We start from the raw sequence: 17,701 nt of genomic DNA, 5'->3' as shown, positions 1-17,701 counted from the left end.
TAAAGCCAGAATTATGGAAGGAGAGAACCTAGCCAGTACTGAAATCCCAGTAAAGGAGGAAGCTGTTAATGTAAGAGCATATTTCTGTTCTCTGCATTTTCTTTTTCGTTGCTTTTCATTTATGTAAGATCGCGTTGCGATTCTTGGAAGATCGCGTTGCGATTTTCTTAATCGCGTTACGATTCTTGGAAGATCGCGTTGCGATTTTCTGAATCGCGTTGCGATTCTTGGAAGATCGCGTTGCGATTTTCTTTTCAACGTTGCGCTTTTCTAAATCGCGTTGCGGTTTTGATATCGCGTTGCGATTTTGTTGGTCATTTTGGCAAATCAAAAAAAATTGATTAAAATCGTATATTATAAGACATTTTCGGTCACTGACGCTTTTTTCTCTAAATTAAAATGGTACCGAAAGGGCAGTTCAAGGGTGCTAATCTTTCTTTGACTGTAACCAACTCCCGAATTCGACATATTTCTGGTAAAACACATATCAGTTAGTGTTCGATTAACCTAAATATTTTTTTAAATGATCGGTGGCGACTCTAACGTTTTTATTCAAGTCGAAGCTCAATTCCAGGCCCACCTGAAAGACGGTTCCGACAAATACGTCTTTATTAAAAATTTAATGTGTTTAATACCTAAACTATCAGTTTTGGGTATTAAAATGAAGAAAAATAAAATTTTAGGTATGATTTTAAAAAAAAATTAAAATTTCAGATTTTAAAATGAATTAAAATTGATAATTTAGGTATTAAATATATAATTTACTCTTTAATTAATTATTTGCTGGGCCACTGGAATTTGAAAGCATTTTCAACGTAAACAAAATGTATTAAAAATAAGTGAATAAACTATCCCTCGAAACACGATTTAGTGATTAATGAATTTTTCGTTAAAAATATGTGTCTAATATTTTCAACGTTACATTTTTAGGTGTCCGGGCGTTAACTACAGTTAAAAAACTTCGTTAATGATATGTTCCACGTTTTGATAATTTTAAGAATTTTTATTTAAAATAAAAAATAAATTTAAAAAATATTTTTTTTAAATCTTAAAATACTCAAAACTTTTAAAACCTTAATTTAATCCTTTTGTCACCGTCGGCTGCCACCAACATCGTCAATCGGCTGAACACCCAACGACATGTGATCATCTAACCACTCACGCCCAAAACCCCCCATACTTTCGCAACTGATCGAACACCTAAATATGGTATAAATGGAAGATTGTGTTTTAGGGTTTCAATTCCCTAAAAATCCCTTAGATTGATCGTGATAATTGATTGTTTGATCGGATGTGAAGCTTGGTCATTTATCGTGGTAGTCGACCGTGGCAATCGATTGCGACTGTCGGCCTTTGGTCATTTGCAGGAGAGGAGAACACAGGGGAATAGAGAGGGGAATTTTTTTTTAAAAAAAAAAATTTTATTATTAAAAAAATTAAAAATTAAAAATATAATGGTAGATATATAAAAATATAACAGAAAAAACGTTAGAAATTTATTTTTAGCGATAAGTTCTTTAGGCACCATATTATATTTTGAGGTATAATTTAGACACTTATTTTTATATTAAGCCTGAACAAAAAAGGATGACCAAAATTTGATTTTAAAACTTAATTTCTTCAATTCGACTTGAAACTTGATTTTTTACTCGATTCCATTCTAATTAAATTCAAGTTGTAATTTCATAAACTTGACTCGAAAATTTTTTAAGTCCAAATCGAGCTATAAAATTCAATTCGAATAACTCTGATAACTTGAAATGTTAATAATTAGTTAATTGATTTTCAAGTTTAAGTCAAGTCCACAACTTTGCATAATATATGTATATCACATATGAATAAGGATGGGCATGAGACCCGAACCCGACGAGTTCCAACATGAATTGACCTGATCGGGTCAATTTTTTTAAAAAATTGGGTGGTGCTCAGGTCGGGTCAGATTCAAGTTTAGGGTGAAAAATATCTGACTCAACTAGACCCCGAAAAAATATAATTTTACCTTATATATTTAGGATAATTACAATAATATCCCACTAAATATTATTTTTTAATTAAATCCCTATTTCTATTAAATAAAAATAATATTTTTTTTATTATTTTAGGTCGGATCGAGTTCATATTTTATCTCAAAAATTTAGGTAGAGTGGAGGGTGTATTTTTTTAGTCGAATCCGATCGGATGGAGGGTGTAAAATAATATTTTTATTATTTCGAGTCGAGTTAGATTCATCCCGTCATATGAAAAAGGATATGAATATATATATATATATATATTATAAAAATTATTTAAACTGAAATCAAATAACATCATAATATTATAAATATCTATAATTAAATTCAAAGAAAAACTTAAAATATCATTAACCTATTTCAATTGGACTCAAAAATATTTCAAATTAAGTTTGAAGCATAAAATAAGCCTCCTGCTCAGAACCCTTTCTCACCTATAACCCTCCTTAAAAACTCCAAACAAAAACAATTCAGATAAGGAAAACCCCCCTCAAGGTGAAGCGCAAACCGTAGCCAAAAATGGCGAACCTGAAGTCGGCTATAGATTGTGCATTTTGGGATCACAGTATATCCACCCCACATACCTTGGAAGGCTCCACCAAGTCTGTTCCAGGTGAGCCATTCCCGTTGGACGGAGCTCGAGCCAGCAAGGCCCTCCGAATTCAGCAGCTTTCGCTTCTCGGAAATGGTTTCCCTTTGGGTATCATTCCCTCTATCTGTCCTCCTTCACACAAAGACTTGGGTTTTCTCTCTCTTCAGTCTCTCCTGCTCAGGCCTTCTACTTCTAACTGGTATTCTTCGCTTTATTTATCTTAGAAATAGGAAAATTTTATGTGATGTTGCAAAAATCGATGAATTTGATTCGTATTCAAATTTGAGCATATTTTTCCCATTTGCTCCTATTGTTCTTGGTTTTGGATTTGCCTAGTGGTGTTAGTCACCTCTATGTGCTGAAGTTTACAGAATGAAACAATCACGCAACAATGGGAGAGAGCAATTAGTGTACAGTTCTCTAAGCCCTTGAAGATTAATGTGGGATTGATCCGTCGATATGTAAATCGGCAATGTCAGTAGCGTGCTATTGATTTTAAGCTGCCAAACTCCTTTGAACTTGGCTGGGTTCGGGGTCTTTCCTTTGCTGTTGCTGCGTATCCATCGCAATTCCATGAATTGAAAAGCAGCAGCAGCAGCAGTGGCCCGTCATTATCTGTGTCGAAGTGGTGTTAATAATTCTTTCACTACAAACTGGTCACTTCAGTTCTTAAATGCTTTGATTTTTTTCTCCTGTAGGTGGATTGGATTAATTGGTCAGTTTAAGCCAAAGAAACTGATCTCTGCTATTAAAACGGAACTCCAGAGTGCTGATGAGTTGGAACTCTCTGTTTTCCGGGATGCAGCCAAGCATTTTCTCGACAAGTCTCTGTATTCAATTGCATTAGCCACACAGCTTTCATTGTCTCCTTCTACATCCTTATTGTGGAACACAGAGTGGTTGGAGGGGAAGAAAGGCTATCGCAACAAGTTTAAGATCTATCACCAGGCAAGAAGTTCAAGTCCATTCACCTTAATATATATTGCACGCATTTATACTTGTTTAAATCAGAGATGATGGGTACTAAAAGCTAACTCTGCTAAGTTTCAAGGTACTGCAAAATTGCAGACTACAAGTGTAGAGGAATATCGGTTATATGACAAAGGATAAAGGTGTTTGTGTTGCAGTGGACGCTTTTATATTTCAGTGTCTTGTCTCATGCATCATGAAGTATTATTTCTATTTTTCTTTATTAGATTTGTTTTAGACTTTAATTAGGTGAATTTAAGTGTTATATAGCTAATAGCATGGGCAACTACAACTATTTAACGAGTATTAGTGCTCAGATACAAAATTCTGAATCCAAACTTCTAGTTGCTTTGCTTGTGTTCAAATTCAAAACCCCAAATAAGAAGTTTAGCAAATTGAATTCTCAAGCCTACTTCTGTTTCAGAAGCAAAAAGTTTGATGCTTGTTATATAAGTAATTTCAAAGAGAGCGGTGGTACTTATAACTAGTTTGTCTCATAATGCCAGTTGTTTCATGATGGTGAGTGAGTTTTTGTTTTTTCTTCTTTTAATTATGTTTATGTCATCACTTGTGTGTATTTACAGGTTCCTGATCATGATATCACACTGGATGCTGCATGGCCTGAGCTTTTCATGGACCATAAAGGAAAATATTGGGAGGTTCCAGAATCAATATCCTTAGACATGTCTTCTCTTCCTTCTGACTCAGGGTTGCAATATCGCTTTGGTCTGCACAAAAACAGTGGCCATCCCCTGGCTTTCAATGAACCTGATGGTGAGGCACCTTCTGCCTTAATGCCAGGATTATGTGCAAAGGTTGCATTCTCTTATCAGAAGAGCAAGGATATTTGGAGGCGAAACGAGACAAAAGAGGATCTCATCGTGAAGACAGACAAAGGTTCATTTTGGCGACCGTCATATGATGTGCATCTTAAAGAACCTCATGCTGCTATATCTGGAATTATAGGTATTTTCTGTTTTGCAGGGTATGATTTTTTACTTGTCTTGCTTAACTTTTCCGGTTTTCCCAAACTTCCCCTGTGGTGACCTTGTAAATTTTTGCACCCGATTTGGTAAGACTAGTAGTACCAATATTACCATTTTATGGTACCGTCTGCCATTATTTCATATTATATTTTAGATTATTCTGTCAGACCAGATCCATGAAGGAAATTGTTAATATTAATCTTGTTGGTTGTGGGAAGGGTTAACAGTATTGAGAAACAAGTTATTCACACTCGTGATACTTAAAAGTTTCATTTGTTTGCTCCTTTTGCTTTGTTTTGGAGAAGGTTTCCTATCCAAACTATGCTTTTCTTGCTTCTAGGAGGCACGTGTGCAGCCTGGTTTGGTAAAGACTCCGCAAATGTTGAATCACAGAGGGGGGATACAATACCTACAAGCAATAACAAGAGAAGCCCTTTGAATGCGGATTTATTTGGTTCAGCTTGCTATACTTTTCAGCATGGACAGTTTCGTAAGCTATATGGTGATCTAACTCGAGTTGATGCTCGTTTGGACATATCTTCACTCTCATCATTTTCCAAAAGAATTTTCAAGGGTTCTTCTAATGCAGACAAATCATTATCATCTCCCAGACTGAATTTGATCTTTCAACAGCAGGTAATTTTGTCCAACCCTCTGCCTGATTGTTTCTTTATTTTATCGTGTTTTATTTTTCTAATGGGGACCAGTGTTAAAAAGGGCGCAAGGCGCGCTCCTTATCGAAGTGAGGCACACTTTTTTTTTAAAAAGATATACAAGCCTTTTCCAGTTGTATAATCAAACTAAAAGAACAGTTCATACAATATAAATACAAAAGAGTATTCATTATCAGCATTTATGTTTTCAACATCACTTTTGTTCCATCAACCATTGAACCTTCAGAACCCAAGAAAAAAAGAACCCTTCCTTCCTTGGTCCTCTATTCCACATAAAGAAACTGAAACAATAAAAAAAAATCTAATAATGAGTTGGCATCAAGTTCTTACTTTTCTCCTTCTTGTCCCTCCACCTTTGTTTCTCTTTCAAACTTCAAGACAAACGGTAATTATATAAGATAAAGCACACCCCCTTATCTGGATTTCTCGCCAAATTTTCATACGTCTCCCATGGAACTCTCATTTTCTAATCATCCCCACCATGTTTTACTCTTTTCTTCACTGACATTTCATTTTTACCTCTTTTTTGTTGTTAATATATAAGTTATTATATGAAACATAATAAAAAAGAAAAAAATTGAAAAGTCTGCGCCTCGGTGCCTCAGCGCCTTAGGCTCGCCTTGCTGCGCTCATTGAAATCGCCTTGCCTAGACCTAAATAGGCGCTTTACCCTCACCTCACCTTAGCGTGTAGTTGCGCCTCTGTTGTGTCTTTTTAAACACTGATGGGGACACATCAGATGGATGGATGCAAGTTTATTGTGAAACTGTTGAAATCATTATTGAATTTTGGTAGTTACTGCATATAAATCTCACATGGCATAGGTGAGAAATATTTACAATTTGAGATGCAGGTTGCAGGGCCAATAGTGTTTCGAGTGGATTCAAAGTTGTTTCTTGATTCTAAAGCCGGGAAACAAGGCCCTCATATCGAAGATGTCATATACAGTCTGTGCTACTCATTGAGGCTTCTCCGTTCTGGAAAAGTTGTTGCTTGGTATTCTCCAAAGAGGAAGGAAGGGATGATCGAATTGCGCCTTTTTGAATTCTAAATCATGTCTTGTCATTCTATAGTTTCCTATGATTTCTGTTCAGAACACAAACTATCTTGTTGGGCCAAATACTTTCTAACATTAGCAAATTTCTTCTGAGATTGTTGTCGAGTATTGCAGCTGAAATATCATCTTTATGGCCCTTTTTGTTTAATTTGCTTCAGCCTATATCAAAGGTTTAGGGCAAGCAGGAGGCTGTCGATGAATAGAAAACATATTACTAAAACATGGCCAAAACTATCTTTTATACATCCACCAAAATGCTTCGAGTATGAGCAAAATAATTGTTAAAGCTGTCTGAGTGCACTTGCCAACAAAAAAAATGATGATTTCTAGGGGCTACCTAAGGAGAGGTTCATAGCGGTTTTCCTGGTTATGAAACCACTGCTACTACAGCTTCAAGGACCTCAGATGCGGAGATTGGCAGGTTCGTGTTCGTGCTGAGCTGCTTTAAACTTGTACAGACGGCCTTCCAGATGTTAATGTGCTTAGAAACGTGAAGACGGTTACGCCCTTCGCAGCTCACAATGGTCATTCAAGAGACGTTACGCCCTGTACCCTCGTGTGGCATTTGTGATAAGCGTCGTTGATTTCAAAGGCATCACGATTCCAACATGTTAGAAGACACTGATTTCAGGGGAAATGAAAGCAGATCAAAGAGACATCAGAAAGACGGTTTGTAAGATACTGAATAGAAAACTTGGCCAATGCTGTTACAGATGCATATCAGAAATCAACTGCTATCCATCTGAATAAGAATGGTTCTTCAGTTGGAAGCAATGGAAGGAACTAAAGAAACGATTCAGAATACTCTGCACACTCTACTTCAACGGAAACTCGAGATGTATGCCATAGCTAAGTCGAACACAGTCGCTATTATTCCACACAAACAGAAAACATCCCAAAAATATTTCAATGCTCCATAACATAGTCGCCCATTATACAGATTTTGAGTCTAGTATCAGTTAACCCTATTAACTCATAACTTCACCTTCATGAACATGGAAGAAAATATCAAGAGGGGTTTCAGGAAAGCGAAGACCGGCTCTTGTTACGTTCCAAACGAGCCTCCCTCTGCCAAATGCAATAATTTTTTTTTTTGTAATGTTCAATGCATTGTAGCCATTTGCAGCTTGCTCAAGCATGCAAAGATAAAAGCTATTGTCAAACCAAATGAGGATAAAAACGAGAGAGAAGGAATACCTCCTTTTCTTGCATTCCTTGTAACCATCAAAATGTTCTTGGCGTTTTACTCTTGTCGGAGCTGTATTCTTCTAGACATGAAGATAGACACTTGTAGATAAAAAATCAATTTAACTCTGAACTCTACGAGAATCGGTTAAGGATAACAAATAATCACATTTGGTTTGAAGCACCATACTTTTTCTTCCTTGTTCCATGTGTGAAAGTGATCTGATAAGTTATAAATACAATACTAGAGCAACCAACCTACTCATCAATAGGTAACAAAGTGATGCAGGGGATCCGAGACAGATGATGTTGAACTGTCAGATTACACCTTGATAGCGCTGAGATACCATGAGTTGACAGATCAGCGCAAAAGCAGGAGTTGATTGTGATATGTTCTTCATTGGGGCCGTTTTGAGTGTATTTCAGTCTTTTGTCCATAACTTTGTCTACGAGTGTCGGAATCGCGCATAAGACCCCAATTCGGAAAGCCCCTTTCGACGTGCACGCTGTCCACATGGCTCAATGTGGCCTTTTTTCGACCTCAAATTCTGCTATTTTTCCCTCCGAATCACTAGTTTTATTTATTTTTTACTATTTATGGTAATATTTCGTTTGTCAATTAGGAAGTCATTTTAAATCCGATTTGGGCCTCATTTTTTTCAGATTGCTTAATTTATTTCGAATTTCAATTTAGAGTGATTTCCGAGATTTTGCTATTTTTCGCAAAATTCGGATAAAGACGATTTTTGGCTATAACAGTCCGGCTTGTGGACTGATTTTCACATTGTTTGATTTTAATATTATGTTAAACCCTAGAGACTTGTTTTCTCTAGTTTTGGGTGAATTTTCTCTTGTGAATCATCTGTTGAAACCAGCCTACAAGATAATCGCTATCCTGTCCGGCGTCACCAAGATTATCACGTAAACCATAGGAAGGTGCCACTGATATTCATGTTTCAATCCAAAAGCCAGTGGTAGATTGGTCGGTGGTAAGGTCATAGGTTAAATTCCTACTTGAGGCCTATGTACTAGGACTCATATACAACCATTGCTATGGACTAAAATCTTACATGTACTTATCAGGAGAAGGAAGCAAATGCACTGCAAAGAGAGATGGAAAAAGGGTTGGTAATCTGCTATTCTCAAAGAACTCTCTCTCACTTTCTTTCCTTAGTTCTCCACAAATGACTCTGCAACTCAAACTTCAACTAGATCTTTTTTTCTAGAAACTCCGTTACTACTCTGGCCTTCGAGTTCACGCTTGAAAGATAGCTCAGTATGTGGAAGGCTGCTTGCTCTTCTAGCTAAGAATATGAATTCCTTCTTTTCTTGCTTCTGAGAAAGCGAGGATTGCAGCTCTTGTTGTTCCTGCTCTAAAGCGGTTAGTCTTAGGATACCGCAGGAAAGCGGTGATCGGCACCCAGTCTTCCCAATCATCCTAAACTAAGAAGAAAGCCTCACTCCAATCCTCGCCAGCCAAAGGGAAGTTCTACTTTAATGCCTGTTTTTTAGTGAAAAATGGTATGGGATCACCAACTCCCTTATACATTCAAAAGGCGAAGATAATTTGATCCGGGGCTTTTAGTCGTTGTTGAATTGCTACTGCTACTTAGGGTAAGTAAATATACTCGAAAAATCAATTTTTTTTATTCAATTCGATTCGAATTAACTTCAAATTGTAAATTTAAACTTGACTCGACTCGAAAAAATTTCAAGTTTTACAACTTGAATAGCTAGAAATTTTTAGTAATTAGTAGATTGATTTTCAAGCTTGAGTCGAGTCCTTCAATTTTATATGATATATGTATATCATGTATAAAAAATATAAAATATATTATATTGTATATATGATTATAAAAATATTTAAATTAAAATAAAATATTACAATATTATAAAATCAATAACTTATTATTTGATGATCAGGGGAAATTGAGATCTTTTTTTTAATGGAGTCCAAGATTTAAGGGAATCAGCTTACATTTAAGAGAGGCCGTGTATTGTGGGAAGCATGGGGAATCGGCGATCCTGGCCGCACTCGGGTAAGGCGGTGTTGCAGCTCTTGATGTCATTGTCTCTCCTCTCACTATTTTCCCTGGAAACAAACAAGTTGGAGGGAGGTTGAGATGCAGTTGTGGGTTAGATTGAATTTTTTTTTATCAATCTGTCTTAATTTGGTCTTAAAAATATATATTATCACATAATCAGATCCAACCCAAGAAAATTAATCTCTATCCGATCTCTCGATCCAACCCATATTTTTAAAATATGAATCTGACCTAACCCAAACTGAGTTGATATAAAATTATTTTTCTCGAGTTAAACTATTTTTCTCGAGTTGGTCGAATTGGAGGTTTTTCACTATCCGTCTGAATTCTACCAGATCTGATCAACTCAATTTTTTTTTAAAAAATATACTCTATTAAATTAAGTCAAATCTAAATCTATTGATTTCGAATTAAATCATGAAGCATTCGTTTCGTCGGACTTTAAGAAAGTATTCTCTTATACTAATAGGCCGAATAATTTTCATCTCAAATCCATTTCTAACCTTTTGGGTCTAAATATTCCATTCTTATTAAAATATTTTTAGGTCGAAAATATTATTTGGGATTTTTTTCCCATACCCTAAGTAGGTCAATTATTTAGGGTATTTAGTGGGCCCTATATGGGCTATTATTTTATTATCATTAATATAACTCGTCACGTCGAAGTGACGAGTTCATTAAAAAAATTACAAAATAAAACTAAAATTTATAAATTTTTCATAAAAAAAAAGTAGATGGAACTCGTCACCTAAAGTTCTTTCAAATTCAAAAAAAAAAAACTAGCCGTTGGTCAACAAGCATATAGCAACAGTCACTTTGGAACTCGTCACCTCAAAATGACGAGTTCGGTCAGGTAAAATTTAAAAAATTAAAATTAAAGAAAAATAAATTTATTTATATTTTAAAAATTCAAAGTAAGCAAATAATTGATAAAATAATTGTTTATAGAAAAATTACTTAGAAAATTTATCTATATTTTCTAAGTTCTTGATGATGACAAGGAGTTGTCGAATGATAATGGCGCGGGACTCGTCGATACGTCGAGGTCATAGGCCTTGATCGTTGTCGTCATCTTCATCTTGTCAATGAGTATACTTAACACACTTTGGGATCCACCTTCGAATACGGTGATGGACGTATGGTACTTGACGCCATCATCGTCGTAACTGATTCAATATGGTTGCTACTTTAATGACCATATGGGATATGATCCCACTCACCCGCAATCACATGTTCTGTCGAAGATGCTTGAGTGTATTGTGGTGTATCCCATGAACCTCTAATCCAAGTCGATCGAGTCTCGGTTGAAGTATGATATGGAGGATAGAAATTGAAACTGGCCTAAGATGCATGATAATACTCTTCAATGGCAAATGCTGAAATGGAAGAAGACAACGATGATGCTTTCTTCTTGGACTTGGACTTGGCACATATGGCCTGATGATTTTCCCATTCTTCACTCTCTTCTGGCATCGTCAGATATGGTTTCCCATTTGCTTCATAATTTCGGAGATAAGGAGAATAGTCAAAATCTAGGTCCATCGATGTAATGTCGGGACGCGGGGGGGAGCGATAGTTCACACTGATTCCATAGCTTGATGTAGTAAGTGTGTTTCACCGGCCAATTTTCGTTATTTTTCTCACTTGTATCAATTCTACGGAGCTCGTCCATATCAACCATTTGCGTAGGAATCGACTAGTGCAAAACAAACTGTCACATCACTCTATCAGTGACGTGCCACTCACAATCACGTAATGCAATAATGGCGCCACGATACACCATAAGTGAGACCCCTCAAAAAAGTGTGCCAGCAATAACTGATTGATCTCCTCGTCAACATACGGAAGCCAAGAAAATTGTAAATTTTAAATATCAAAGTTAGTATATAAAGTTAAAAAAAATTGTTTGTCATACCACATATTGACTGGCGATGTTGATCCTCATCCGTATATCTCGTGGAGTGGCACCCGCCAACTTCGTCTCGAATATTTTATGTCGTCATCTAAAATATTTTTAAAAAATATATTATAAATAAATAATTAATTAATTAAATTTATGAAATTAAAAAAAAAAGTTAAATAAATGAAGTTAAACAATTACCTTGCAGCCAACAGAAACTCGACCGGGCTGTTGTAATTGGCGTCAAAATGGGAATCAATACCTAGCCCACGATTGTAGCAGTATCAGACGACTTGATACATCGGCTTTTCGACCCGACTGGATAATTGTAGCCTCGCAAAGCTCTCAGTACAGAAAGACCAAAATTGTTGAGCCCAACTGGTATTACAGCATACAACGAAGTCTTCCAAATATCGCAGATACTGAGTGTGCGCCAAATTATCGGATTCATCTGGTATAATACCCCTTCAATCAGTTGGAGAAGACATGCTCGGGACACGAAAATAACCTCCTCCTCGGAAGAGTCTATCGTCACTTGGAATTTGGACTCCAACCACGTTATATATACCCAATAGCCCTTGATGACGTCGAATGGTGGCATCTTTCTCAAAACTTGGTAGACTAACATCGCAGGGTCGTAAATGTTCTGACTCACCATGGGGGCTCCATTCACAGGAACACTGTGTTGGTAAACGACGTCTTCCAAATTAATTATTGCTTCACCACTTGGAAAAATAACTGTACGTCTCAGGTCACCAACGTTCGATCAGGGCCTCAATCAACACCATGTAAAGCTTGAAGACACATACAATATGGCCAGAAATAGACCGGATTGTTGTAGATTTATCAGTATCCATTGATGAGGCTCTTCGTATGCCATTCCGCACTTACGACTATTTCATTCATCGTTTGGCCGACGTTGGATCAAAAATATGAACGTTATCCAGGCGCAACATATATTCTCGATTATCATTTTTTAGATTTTGACAGAACGTATGATTTTTTTTTTTTTGATTCAGGGTTTAATGAAAAACCAAAACCCTAACCCCTATTTATAACCTTACCCTCTACAGCTATAAACGACTAGTTTTTTTTCTTCAAAATATTGGTTGAACTCGACACCTCGATGTGACTATTGTTGATTGTTGCCCGTATGCATGTTGACCAACGGCTACAAAACAATTAGTTTTATTTTTTAATTTGAAGAAACTCGTCACTCCATCTATTTTTTTTAAATTTATAAATTTTAGTTTTATTTTTGTAATTTAAAAATATTTTTTAAACTTATCATCTCGTCGTGACGAGTCATATCAATGACAATAAAATAATGGCCCACATGGACTACTACGCGGGGACTATTTAAAAATAATATCCGATGAAACTCATCACCTCGAGGTGATGAGTTACATGCACTATAACATTTGTCGTATTTCTCAAAATAAAAATTGGACCGGCCTAATACCCTAAATAATTGACCCGCTTGGGAGTATTGGGAAAAAACCCCATTTTTTGGTGGATTTGATTTACGGGAGAAAAAATGATTCGATTGATGAGATTTGGTATGATACTTATGAGATCGATGATATCGATAAGATTGATATTCAAATATTTCTTCTTAGAACGTATTGATTTGACCCCATAAGTTTGATTTGAGAAAAAATTCTCATGAATTATAATTTTTTTATTAACATAAGTTTTTTCCTTTGAATGATGCGAATATCAGTCTCACTAATTTCTTAGTTATTATTTAATTCTAATCTTTTCCTGATCATATTGCTCTTTCAAAAATGAGTTTTATTCGTTTAAATTGTTTAATTAGATAGTTAATTATTTAAAATATAAATTTATTAAATATTTCGTTTCATATTAGTTTAATATTTAAATGATGTTAGATATATTTAAATAAGACTTAATTAGAAAATAAGTGTCCAAACTATATGATTTTTTTAAATAGGTGTTCAATTTTTTTTCGAATCATCCCGATGCTTAACGTCACAATCGTTATCACTTTAGGTAGGGGTGTTCATTATCGGATATCGGATATTATCCTATCCGAATTTTCAGATATCCGAAAATTTCGGATACCTAAAGTAATGATCCGTATCCGATCCGCAAAATTCGGATATCCGAAATTTCGGATCGGATATCCGAATATCCGGATCCGAATTTTTTTTTGCAAAAAAATAAAAAAAAAATAACATAATAAAAGCATTAATCAACATAAAATTAAAATTTTAAGTACTAAAACTGATAATTTAGATACTAAACGCTTAAATTATCCCATTGTTATTCACAATCTTATACTAAAATACCCTACGGCCTACGCATCCAAATGGTATGGCTATTACGAAGTTAACACTGCGGTCTTAAAAACTCGATGTAAATCTTAGTCTACAGTTGATGCATAAATGAAGGAAGCGACACTTGATCAGGGAGTTCACGTCTAGGGGGTGTATAAGACCAGTTTTCTCACCAGACAATGCCAGCAATACAACACTATTCCTTAATAAACGATGCTAAAATTTTACTCATCTATTCAACAATTAGATAGGGGAAAAGAACATTAGACCAAAACAATCAGATGAACAAAGTTGATAAAAGCATCATAAGATAGAGAAATTAATGAGTTAGTACAGATTGATTTCAAAACTTTGAAATTTAAAAGTCTATAGTGTAATCATTAAGGACATTTATTTCTTCTCCATATATGTAAAAGGTTGCTTAACAATAATAATAAATGCCCCCAACAGCTGGTTTTGGGAATTATGTTGGGGAAGACACCATCACTGTCTCCTGCAGTAAATATGAACATTTTTTTTATGTTGTAAAAGTTAGCCTCTTATCTTCAAAGTATAAAAACCCAGACGTTATGTTTACAGATGAATCAAACTATGAATCAGTTGTTGAAGGCAGAATAATTGGCAATGATATTGTTGGGAATTTTGTCCAACCATGCACCGTTAATTACACAAGAGTATCAAATCTCAACAACACAATCAAATCAACACTAGATGTTCAAAATAAAATACCACACAATAGTATCAAGTCTTAATAACATAAAAAGAGATAGTAGGATCACTAAGTACTTCAAAATTTCAAAGTACAAGTTTTACAAATCATCCAAAGTATTAATTGTCTCGTCAATTATGATCTCCGGTTGCTCTAAAGTTAGATCCTTCATGGCTATATCACATGAAATAAAATAAAAAATATTAAAATATAAATTTTTGTTTAAACTTTAAATATTGAATAAACAAAAAAAAGAAGAAGCAATCAAACATAAAAATAAACTTACCTTCCTCCAACTCTTCCAATGCAATTAAACTTTCTTCTATTATGATAGGTGACCGAGAGGTGCGTAACCAATCTTGAGTGCAAACAAGTGCTTCAACCATTTTTGGAGTCAATGAAGTGCGAAAAGAATCAAGGACACGACCCCCCGTACTAAAAGCCGACTCATAAGCTACAGTCGAGATAGATATGGCAAGTACATCTTTAGCCATCCTATGAAGAATCGGGTATCTTTTTGGTTGATCTTTCCACCATTGTAGGATATCATAATTTGAAACATGAGACTCACAAGCATCTTCTAAATACTTCTCCAACTCATTTTTATTGGCATTAGTTAACAAACAACCCGTATCCCTTTGAAATTTTGAAGCCATAAGTTGTTGAAGATCAATCTTACCCCCACTTTGAGTGAAATTAGGTAAAAAAGTAGAAGTGGAGGAAGACATATCGCTTGTCTTTGAAGGAGGCATTAAAGAAGCATACAAGTCAAATAAAGATTGCAAAACCATATTAATTTTGAGGAACAAAAGAGTGGCTTGTGTTTCATCATAAGAATCATGCACAATCCAATTAACATAATTCAACTTGTGCCTAGGGTCAAGGATCACAACCATAAACATCATAACATTGATATTATCAATGTTCCCATAATACTTATCATACTTAGAATTCATTTGGGCTGTCATTTTCTTAATACCCTCATCATCATCACTTATGTTGGAAATCATTAATCTAGTCCCGTAAATCTTGTGTGCATAATGGTTACAAGTAACATAACGAGAACCAGATAACCTCAATGTTGCATCATAAAAATGCTCAAGAAAGGTAAAACCTACTCACCCTCTTCCAATCACCTTCAATGGGACCACCACCAACCTTTTTAAGCTCCTTGAAACAGAGGAGTCTTTCATGTATAAACTAGCAAATGCATTTTTAAACTTGATAGCATATTCGAGCATTAGGAAAGTTGAATTCCATCTAGTTTCAACATCTAAAGTAAGAAGACTTTTGCTATCCTCTTTCTCCTCTTCTATGCAAGTTTTAAATTTTTGAAGTCTAGCGAGAGCTGTGTTTTAAAAGCGCGCCTGAGGCGCTTTGAGGCGCTAGGCGAGGCGAGGCGTTTAGAAGAAAGCCTCCGATCACCAAGGCGGCGGCGAGTACATGAGGCGGCGATTCAGTTGTCAGAGGCGACGAGAGGCGACGAGGCGATGCTTTTGGCGATTCACGTACAATGACCCATTTCTTTCCTTCTTTCATTTTAGCAGCGCTTTGCTGTTGTTGTTCTTTCTCGTCCTTTGGCTTGGGTTTTCGACCTCTCTTCTTTGGTTGTTGTTGTTGTTGATATTGGGGAGACTCCATTTTTTAGATTCGTAGTGTTGCTGATACTTTAAAAGCAAAGAAAGGGAACCCACGCACAAGGAACTGTTGGTTTCACTTTCAAGAGATCAGAGACCGAACCCCTAGTGCCTCCTACCGGGATTGTGATGGGAGAGAGCGAGAATACTAAAAGAAAAAGTAAAAAAAAGTGGTAATGATTTATCTGGGTAACTCTGTTTCAAAGATGGTGATTCACACCAAACATGTTCGTATATTTTATTCGTGTCTATTTAATTAATTTTTTAATATTTTTCTTATATAATCTGTGTGTGATGTTAAGGGTTAATAATTATAAAAAAATATTAATTGTCATGTGTTTTAATTTGAGATTGTAATTATAATTTTTTTATATTTTAAACGGTTGTGATTAAAAAATTTTATTATAATTTTTTTATTTTTTATTTTTAATAAATTAACAGTTTTTATCTTGTTAAAAAAATTAAATGATGGCTTACGAGGTTATTTCTTATAGTATAAAAACTATATAAATAATTTACACTAAAATAATATTCATGAGTCTTATTTTATTTTGGAAATTGAGATTAATTTATTTTATTACAGATTAAACAATCATTGATGTGTAAAATTAAATCTTGATTTATTTTACACAACGGTATATTATATATATCATACCTCACAAATTAAATCTTGATTTATTTTATATGTTAATAGCGGATTAGTGGTTTGTATATGGAGCCTCAGCACCGGAGTTACAGAAATTTGCAATCCGAGTTCTTAGCCTAACTTGTAGTGCTACGGGTTGCGAGAGGAACTGGAGCGTTTTTCAACAACTTCATTCAAAAAGGAGAAATAGATTGGCACAAAGTCGTTTAAATGGCATGGTGTATGCCAAGTTTAATTGTGCTTTGCGACGGAGATATCAAAGAAAGGACACCACAGATCCTATTCTTTTGAAGGAAATAGATGAAAGCAACGAGTGGTTGATGGGCCATATGGACGATGAAGATGGTGAGGAGGACGACTTTGTCTTTGATGGAGATGATTTAACATGGTATGCTGTTGATAAAGCTTCCGGGGCATCTTAAGCTACTTATTCCACTAGAAGAACATCTACATCAAGTTCATCAAGAGATAGAGGAAAGGGTGTTGCCCAAACCTCCACTCGTAGAAGGCCCTACTGGACTAAATTTGATTGATGAAGACGATGAAGAGATAGAACAAGATATTGGACTTTCCGAAGATGATGGGGAGGAGGAGGTGCTTGGGATTGATGTTGATGACGATGATGATGAAGATGAGTTTTAGGCATTTTGATTATTGATGATGTTTTTTATTTGTCTTTTTGAGATACAATATGACATATTTTTCTTGGTGTTTTTTGCTTATTAAGTTAATTATTAAGTTGTTTTGTGTTTGAGGTATGGTTATAAAATATTTACAAATGTTTTGTAAAATTAAGCGCCTCGCGTACGTGAATCCCTCGCCTCAAAGCGCCTCAAAAATTAAGGCTTTCGGGTAGCTAATCGCCTTGGAGCGCCTCACACCTTTTAAAACACAGAGCGAGAGAAGATCTAACATATCTCACAAGAGTTCGAACTTTCATAATGGAAAAATCAAGTTATTTCAAACCCTCTTTCACAATCAAATTCAAAATA

General features: G+C 35.3%; 1 protein-coding gene and 1 pseudogene across 1 annotated transcript; one reads left to right on the top strand and one right to left on the bottom strand.

Moving 5' to 3' along the window:
- The first annotated feature begins 2,441 nt into the window (after positions 1-2,441).
- Positions 2,442-6,351, top strand: LOC120154762 (protein TRIGALACTOSYLDIACYLGLYCEROL 4, chloroplastic-like). Its single transcript, XM_039166419.1, has 5 exons — positions 2,442-2,800; positions 3,300-3,549; positions 4,155-4,536; positions 4,897-5,192; positions 6,084-6,351. Exons 1-5 carry the CDS (start codon positions 2,529-2,531, stop codon positions 6,279-6,281), a joined length of 1,398 nt encoding a protein of 465 aa, XP_039022350.1. The 5' UTR covers positions 2,442-2,528; the 3' UTR covers positions 6,282-6,351.
- A 956-nt stretch (positions 6,352-7,307) lies between these two features.
- Positions 7,308-9,583, bottom strand: LOC120154764 (annotated as a pseudogene).
- Between the last annotated feature and the right edge of the window lie 8,118 nt (positions 9,584-17,701).

Source organism: Hibiscus syriacus, unplaced genomic scaffold, assembly GCF_006381635.1.
Source record: "Hibiscus syriacus cultivar Baekdansim isolate YM2019G1 unplaced genomic scaffold, ASM638163v2 tig00111151_pilon, whole genome shotgun sequence".
Taxonomy (NCBI): domain Eukaryota; kingdom Viridiplantae; phylum Streptophyta; class Magnoliopsida; order Malvales; family Malvaceae; genus Hibiscus; species Hibiscus syriacus.
Note: the sequence above shows the minus strand (reverse complement) of the source record. Positions and strands in the feature narration are given on the sequence as shown.

Excerpts from the sequence above, each read along its gene's own strand:
- LOC120154762 (XM_039166419.1), top strand. The coding sequence starts at position 2,529 with ATGGCGAACCTGAAGTCGGCTATAGATTGTGCATTTTGGGATCACAGT. Across the intron at positions 2,801-3,299 it reads AGGCCTTCTACTTCTAACTG|GTGGATTGGATTAATTGGTC; the intron begins GTATTCTTCGCT and ends TTTCTCCTGTAG. Across the intron at positions 5,193-6,083 it reads ATTTGATCTTTCAACAGCAG|GTTGCAGGGCCAATAGTGTT; the intron begins GTAATTTTGTCC and ends TTTGAGATGCAG.